General features: G+C 39.1%; 2 protein-coding genes across 4 annotated transcripts; one reads left to right on the top strand and one right to left on the bottom strand.

Annotated features, from left to right (window-relative positions):
- The first annotated feature begins 1,139 nt into the window (after positions 1 to 1,139).
- Positions 1,140 to 4,613, top strand: cl (thioredoxin domain-containing protein 17 clot). Of its 2 annotated transcripts, none has more exons than XM_017612013.1 (3): positions 1,140 to 1,527; positions 1,589 to 1,670; positions 4,251 to 4,613. In XM_017612013.1, exons 1-3 carry the CDS (start codon positions 1,377 to 1,379, stop codon positions 4,402 to 4,404), a joined length of 387 nt encoding a protein of 128 aa, XP_017467502.1. In that variant the 5' UTR covers positions 1,140 to 1,376; the 3' UTR covers positions 4,405 to 4,613. The 2 variants fall into 2 exon arrangements, with proteins under 2 accessions (XP_017467502.1, XP_017467501.1); XM_017612012.1 differs by lacking the exon at positions 4,251 to 4,613 and adding an exon at positions 2,628 to 2,847.
- Vps52 (vacuolar protein sorting 52) lies at positions 4,519 to 7,090 on the bottom strand. 2 transcript variants are annotated; one of them, XM_017612011.1, is made up of 7 exons: positions 6,163 to 7,090; positions 5,873 to 6,088; positions 5,771 to 5,796; positions 5,641 to 5,731; positions 5,460 to 5,578; positions 5,279 to 5,399; positions 4,519 to 5,225 (listed from the first exon to the last, which is right to left on the bottom strand). In XM_017612011.1, the coding sequence occupies exons 1-7, from the start codon at positions 6,904 to 6,906 to the stop codon at positions 4,596 to 4,598; spliced, it is 1,947 nt and encodes a 648-aa protein (XP_017467500.1). In that variant the 5' UTR covers positions 6,907 to 7,090; the 3' UTR covers positions 4,519 to 4,595. The 2 variants fall into 2 exon arrangements, with proteins under 2 accessions (XP_017467500.1, XP_017467499.1); XM_017612010.1 differs by having other exon boundaries at positions 5,641 to 5,796; positions 6,163 to 7,082.
- Positions 7,091 to 8,129: the final 1,039 nt, after the last annotated feature.

The following is an 8,129-nucleotide window of genomic DNA, read 5'->3' as shown; positions in this document are numbered from 1 at the left end:
ACAGCCAGTTTCACCAAACTATTTAAGTGGAAATTAACTTTAATTTAATTTTGTATTTAATTCTCATTTAAATAATTTTCAGTTTCAATAAACTATTTATTTAAGTGAGTAAAAAGTGGTTGTAAAACAGACTAGGACTAGCTTTCGCTTTCATTTGTACTGAGAGCTTTTGAAAGCTTTGGCACGCTGTGTTGTAAAAGCAGGGCTGGTATACTAGTAAGCAGCAGATACACAATGATCAGGTGATTAAACGTGTAACACCTCTGAGTGTGGTTATTCTGATTTAACTTTTATTTAAGTGCAGAGCATAGGTCACTTAAATCAAAATTTAAATTGATTGGTGAAACCGAAAATTCGAAAATTAAAGTTAATTTCCACTTAAATAGTTTGGTGAAACTGGCTGTAAGGACCGGTTGCTCAGCCTGGTTGACACTAATCCCCGGTTAAACATCGTTATCGACGTTACCAACACCGTGTTATATGCATGGAGTCGAAAACATCAATAACGATGTTAACCGATGATTAGTGTCAACCAGGCTTTGAGCAACCGGACCTTAAAGCTCCTGTTTTATCGTAAATATTCTTTGAAGACAGGGTTACCATAGATATTGCAAATCTTAAATAGTCCACCATGTTGTCACAACAAGAACTTTTGCTATAAAGCAAGCCCTAAACGTTGTGAAAGCTGGTAGGTCTAGGTAGCCACGTTTGTGGGCCCGTGTCTTGGTTGTCCGAAAGATCAACACAATTTGATTTTCTGGCAAGTTGTACAACTGGTTGTTACGTTACTGGGCACGTTGTACAACACAAACATTTATGCCGAAACTATGAAATTGTAAAAAAGGGATTGCATTAGGAGATTGCACGCAAAACTGTAACGTTTGTGGTGAAGACGTCTAACTTGATTACGATTCGAGTTGAACTAACGGTTGCAGCGTTTATGGATTGCATAAGTTCCACTCTAATGGGCGTTGTACCATATAAAAAGAAATTAAATAAATTTTTTCCAAGCTTAAAATACATATAAGTACAACAGGCCGAAGGCAGGGTTCAATAATATATTATTGAATCATCGTCCGAACGTTAAATGCATCGAATCGAAAACGGGTACCGAATGGGAAGTATTGGGTACCGGAATTTCTTTTAATTATTCGGTACCAACAATTAAGCACATCACTACTGCTCGTTATCACAAATTTCCGGAGATTGTGCGCTCACTTTTTGCTATTTTAATCGATCGTCAGAAGTCAGTCAAAACGCTTGTATTAAAGAATTTATTTAAGTCGTTGAGTATAAATTCAACGATTTCACAACGCCTGCAGTATTTATCAACAACTGAATCCTCTTCAACGAATAGGGTGCACAACAAGAATACAATGGTTATCCAACACAACGTCAAGGGTTATGAGGAGTTCACCAAATTGGTAGAGAAATTGGAAACGAGCGCCGATGGACAACCAATTCATGTGCTCTTTAGCGGTGGTAAGGATGAAACTGGACAGAGTTGGTGTCCATATTGTGTAAAAGGTGAGTAGTACGTTTTTAATGCGTTTTTTTTTTACGAATAAAACCCCTTCTGTCTTTGCAGCCGAGCCGGTTGTACATGACGCATTGGCAAAAGCAGCAGAAAAATCACATTTCATTCATGTGGATGTGGGTGAACGTGCATAGTAAGTAATTAAATAATTTTTAAAACGTGAAGTCATTCTTGTTAGCCATTATTTGTTGTTGTGACGTGATTTGTGTTTTTACTGTGAATGCGATAATAACCAATAACACTGCTTAACTTATGACAAAGCATTAATATTTATTCGGAGTAGGGGCGTTAAAACGCTTTATCTGTAATGATTAAAAATAACTCACTTCATCTGGCATAGTTAAAACAAAATTGTTCGATCTTGTTAGACAAAGGTGCAGATAATTAAACCATTAAAATAGAAAACCTTGTTAAGTGTTCCACATAAACCCCGCGACAAAAGAATTTACTTTGTATGGAAGAATATGCGCAATACCGTCAGCAAAAAAAAATAATCAAAAATCGACGAGATTTTTTTTAGCAAATTCAAACTTGCACTTTAATATACTAGAATTTAATAAGCTATAAAACTGCATTCCAAAAATTATCCTAGAAATTAAAATTAAAATGATTGGAACTAGGATGAAAAGTTTGTGGAATTTAATCATAATTTTTGTGCAAGTCTGAAATTTAGATTTATTTCGTAGGTATTTGTTAGATAAAATTATAGTTTAAAAACTAAAACCTCCCTATTATAATTGCCATTCGTACTGTCATCAGGTATGTAACTTGAGAATAGAAATCGCTGCATCTTTTAGGCGCATCAATCTTACATAGTTACATCCCGAGCTAATAAAAGGAAGGTACCTAAAAAGCTATTCTTTTATAAAAAAAAAATAATGAACTTTAAATAAAACAAAAGAAAATTAGTCAAAACTGGTAAAAATGTTGATGTGCTATCTTTTGTCGCGGGGTTTATGTATTATCATTACTCAATAACAATGGAAAACTCCATAACTGTTGGAAGAAGGTGTAACAATGTTTGAACTAAAAATTGTTCGTCCTGAGTAAAGTAACTATGCACTTAAACAGTATGTTGTTTCCATTTTAGTTGGAAGGACACCAATTGTCCTTTCCGCACGGATGCTAGGCTTAAGTTGGTTTGGGTACCGACATTAATGCGCTGGAAAACGCCATTACGGATCGATAGTGAAAATGTCACTAAAGAGGATCTAGTTAACATGATATTTGACGAGCCGATCGAACAAATATAGTTTCGCAGAATGTGTAATTTTGAAAATAAATACCAAATAAATATGAACTCGTCAACATTGCGAATATGTTGTGTTCGTATGGAATAGTAGCTTATGTCGAGAAACTGGCTTTAGTACAATGTGGCATTCCCCTTATCCTTTAAAGGAAGAGAAATTTTTTGATGAGACTTAATAAAAGTATTGACTTGCTAGTACCGGAACTATTTCTTGCATGCTTATTTGCCAACAGTTCTTCAACGGCGCGACGCCAGTGAATCATTCGCAATCGTATGCGCCGAATACCACATTATACTAAAGCCAGACTTTCGGCATAATTTACTATTCCATAACACAGATGTAAAGGGTCATTTTAATGAAACGACGATTTTACAAAGCTTGCGGTGTAGATGATCAGGGAATTGAAGACCCTATGACGTAACTGGAACGAATCAGGTTTATGTTTTAAACTACGCAGCACCAGTGTGGTCGCCGGGGACTAGTAGGACGCAGTGGACGAAGCTACAGACGGTACAAAACACAGCACTTAGGACAGCGACCGGATGCCTCCACAGATGTGGCCACCCAAATAGACCGCTGCTTGCAGAGGAGCCCTCGCCGAGGCACGTCAGGAGGCATCTATATGAACTGACGGACGAAGTCTAGAGGTTCATTAAGCAGCCTCTGGACCCGTCAGCTTACAGACGGGCCCTGAACGGCATTCACAGGGACGCAGTCTCGAGGTATGTAGACTCAAGACCTGTGAATGCCTCTCTAGGCACACAAACACCGGACATTAACGCGACGGAGCTCTATCTGCCTCGGGAGACCCCTCACGACTCGAAACATCTCTTTGCATGCCCGGAAAACCCAACAACCCTAACGGCGATGTCCCTGTGTAGAGGCTGCACGCTTCTTGGGGCTGCCGTTAGTGGAACTCGACGACAACGACTGAGATATCAGCCGATCTGGGCGGGGTTGTTGTAGCCGCTACAACAACAACAACAACAACAAGGTTTATGTATATGCATACATTTAGGCTTAAATTTTGCAGAAATTTGCCCGTCGTGTCGAAATATGACTGCTAGACTAAAGTAAACTCAACTACTTACATATGTATATAACATTCATAGTAAATACATATATGTATGTTGTTTATTTACNAATTTAAAAAAACTGCCAAATATATATCAAAGTCAAAATTATAGGAAACGTATATATTTATTTCGTTCTTTTCTAATATAGAGTTGGTGCTTCTTTTATAGGAAAATTCATACGGCTTATGAACAGATTCATACCATGTAAATGCACCATAACTCACCTTATCTCAATGCGATCTTTGTTTTTAGCCTATCAGTACATCATAAAGTTTATCATTGCGTTGAATTTTTTTTCTTTGCATTTCATTTTTATAGATAAACACCATTTTATTCCCTCTCATACATGACTACCGATTATTAAATGCGCTCTTTTATCCATTATAGTTGGAAAGACTTGGATTGCCCATTTCGTAAGGATCCCAATACGCATTTGATATTTTTGCCAACACTTTTGCGTTGGAAATCGCCGCAACGTTTGGATGGTGAACGCGTCAGCAATAAGGATCTAGTGGAAATGATTTTTGAGGATGAAGATTAATGAAATACGTAATGCAGTAGTGTTATTTGATGCCGAATTAAGGATGTCAAATTAATGTACACTCACTAACTTGCAAATGCCCTTGAGGTTATCTAAATTCATTTGCCTTGCATGTATTGCATTAACTATTGGAATGTTTTATTAGATTTCACTATCTTCAGACACCTTTGTATTGATGTGCGCTAAATAAATTAATAATTACTTTTATATTTTTTGATTTCCACCATTACAACATGTATGTTTGTTAGCTGCGCACGCGCATTGGGCGTTAATAACTTGTGGAACCGGTGATAGTATTGCACTAGACTTGCCAATGCAAGCTGCAATAGCTGTGAGCCAGTAAGTAGTGACGGAAAAGAGAGCAATACTTCGCGATTCAATTCTTCGAGCGATTTCTTCCAATTTGCCGAAAAGCTGGCGACAAGCGCAAGGCTACGTCTCTCTTGTTTCCGTAGTTCATCCATTTGTTCTTTTTCAAAGAAATGTTCGCATTCCTTGACAAATTGTATAATGCCACCAAAGTGAGGCGCTAAAATTTCTTCCACATATTCAGCGCTGCGTGCATTCAGCTGTTCACGGAATGATTCAGCCTCCTTAGAGTTGTCGCGTGTGTGTTCCATTAGCACGCCTAATACCAAATCATAGTTGTTTATTAGGTAGATTAATTGTTCTTTACGCGTAGCGAAAATAGCCGCCATGCGTAAAATGAAACATTCAACTTCATTTTGTAATTCCAGTAATAAACGGCTAACGAGCTCGTTGGGGAAATGTTCAGAAATGCCTACAATAGCGGCGGAAAATTCGGCATAGCGGCGTGTGATCTGCCAGTGGTGACGATGAGTTTTAATTTGTTTTAAATATTTGATGTACTTACATAGTGTGGACCCATTTCTTTGTTGAACTTTGTAGGATCACAATCACGTATGCTTTGTATATTTAAGCGGAAAACATGATCAAAGCGGGGCCAAATGGCGGCCTGCAATGAGTCCCAATACCTGCGTAAAGAAGCTTATAAGTGGAAAATCTAAAACTCATTAAGTCTTTATTTTACTCACTTATCGAGCGCGGGTACGCAGCGTTTGTGGCACATCAGTTGATAACGAAAAATTAGTTGTATGCAGAGAAACATAGCAATCGTATCAAAGCAGTCCTGAACACTGGTCTCCAGATTTTTCTATGATATACATTTTTTACTAAGTAATTGCAAATAATCATATAAAGTTTTGCTGAACCTACAATCATTAGCGTGAGTGTCTTGCCCATTATTTGATTGAAGAGATCTTGCGCCTGTGAGCTGCGCACCATAAAGAATTCGGTAACAAACAAATATTCGCGGCAGGCATTATCTACCAGAGCATATTGTTCAGAACGGAAAAGCGCCTCAAAGGTGTACTGAAAGCAAACGGTGAATTATAAATAGTATACAAATAAACTCTTAATAAAGAATCTGCAAAAACCATCCACTTACTCTGTTCTTTAACTGCGCATGCGGTACTATTATGGGTGCTTCCAGTTGTTGATTTAGTATCTCGCCGCGCTTGCCAATTGTGAAAATTGTGCTCTTGTGTTTCAAACTGGTGGTTTTAGCAAATAATCCCTTCGAAACATTATCTTCAATACCCATAAGATCATCTTTTGTGCAGGACTCTTCAAATTTTAAGTTTGACAAACGGGATGAATAGCTCTGCAATGGAAATAAATAAATGCATATACAGTATACAGCAATTTTTCATACCTATAGCATATTTTTCCACTTACCTTAAAGTAGCTGTAGTAGATTTTGCTCATCGTATCGATGTATTCACTACAAATTTCTTGAGCTACTTGTCGCTCATTGGACAAAATAAATTCGAAGAAGAATTTATGTTTTAGCATTGCATTTTGTGGTATTTGGTAATTTGTCATCGGTTTGCGGAATTTGTAAATCTGTTCCAGCAGGTATGTTCTAATTTTCGACATAGCTTTCAAGCGCAATTTATGCAATACTTCACTCACATCTCCTGTCGCTTTGGACTCTTTGAAACTCAGCTCTTTCACCAATGACAATTTATGATTCAGCACATTCAATTGCGTGCCAAAGTCTTTTTCCGTCACCGGCGTTTCCATAATAACCGCAATCATCTCTTCCGACACCGCCATATCTTCAATGAATTGCGATAGCTGCGCTTTCACCGACTGCCGATTTGTTAGTTGCACCGACATGGCTACAGACTTCTTTTGCAGCTGCGTAATCTCGGTACTTATATTACTAAGCACACTTTGAAAATTCATTAACATGTTTTCCATACGCTCCAGCACATCATCACATTCACCGATTTGATTATGAAGACTAGCTATATTTTGAGATTCTGCAATGTAGTCTTCAATAGATTTGTTTTCCACATCTTTGAACTCCTTCTCAATTTGACGTGAATACTGTCGCAGATCTGTGGTGTTCTTGAGTATTTCACGTACCTCCTCATTATCCAGTTGCTCCGGTAAATTGGACTCCACCGCGGCCATGTCGTTTTTTTTACCCAATTTGGAGTTTTTTATTACCGTATTACTTTCCTACGGTGAAAATTTATTTATTTTACAATCTGTTGTGCTAGCGAAAATTTTTTCTTGCCTTTGTTGCATTCCAATCAGAAACTTATTACAGTCGATCAGCTGTTTGTCAGTGCAAGGAATTGAGGCAGAATATTGCGCAATACAATCGCAATGCATATCTATAATATACGTGGCAACTTTTTAGCCTTTTCACATTCACCTTTTCCACTAGCTTCCGGTAAAAAAAAAAAGCAAGTTTATGTATTAAAACTTTGACGGTGGTTTAAAGCCTGATTATGGCGACTTAACTTAACAGAACGTAGAACTTGAGAATATGAAACAGATTTCGAAGTGGCATTAAGTTACGTTAAGTTTCGGCCGTTCAATTATAAGCAACACCCATTTAACAGAAGTTTTGAGGCTACAGAAAGAATAATCAAGAGGAGCAGGGGAATCGAACTAGCCACGCTACCCATACAGATAGCAAGTAAGAGAGGGTAATTTTTCTGCTTACCATTTTACCATTCACTTTCCGGAGGCCTTCATCCTTTAGTCAGTCAGATTTGCGCCAAGCTCCAGCGGTATATACCTAGTTGTTGTTGTTGTTGTTGTAGCGGCTACAACAACCCCGCCCAGGACGGTTAGTATCTCAGTCGTTGTCGTCAAGTTCCACTTCCGGCTTCCGGCAACCCTAGGAAGCGTGCAGCTTCTGTGGGGTTTGTCCACAGGGACAAGGCCGCTAGGGTTGTCGGGGTTTCCGGGCATGCGAAGAGATGTTTCGAGTCATGTGGGGTCTCTCCGCATGCCGGACACTCATTCGGCACATGCTCATTCAACCTACTCAAGTAGGAGTTCAACCTGCTGCAGTAGCCGGAGCGAAGTTGTGCGAGTGTTGTGCGTGTCTCCCGAGGCATATGAAGCTCCGTCTCGTCTATGTCCGGGGGTGGTATGCCTAGAACGGCATTCACAGGTCTAGAGTCTACATAACTCGAGACTGAGTCCCTGTGAATGCCGTTCAGGGCCTGTCTGTAGGCTGTCGGGTCCAGAGGTTGCTTAATGAACCTCTGGACTTCGTCCGTCAGTTCATATAGATGCCTCCTGACGTGCCTAGGCGAGGGCTCCTCTGCAAGCAGCTGTCTGCTTGGGTGGCCACTTCTGTGGCTCCCGATCAGGAACTGCTTGCAGAGCATTATATT

This window comes from Rhagoletis zephyria, unplaced genomic scaffold (assembly GCF_001687245.7).
Source record: "Rhagoletis zephyria isolate East Lansing unplaced genomic scaffold, Rhagoletis_zephyria_1.1 Rzeph_scaffold_00492, whole genome shotgun sequence".
NCBI lineage: Eukaryota > Metazoa > Arthropoda > Insecta > Diptera > Tephritidae > Rhagoletis > Rhagoletis zephyria.
This window is presented reverse-complemented; position numbering and strand designations above follow the sequence as displayed.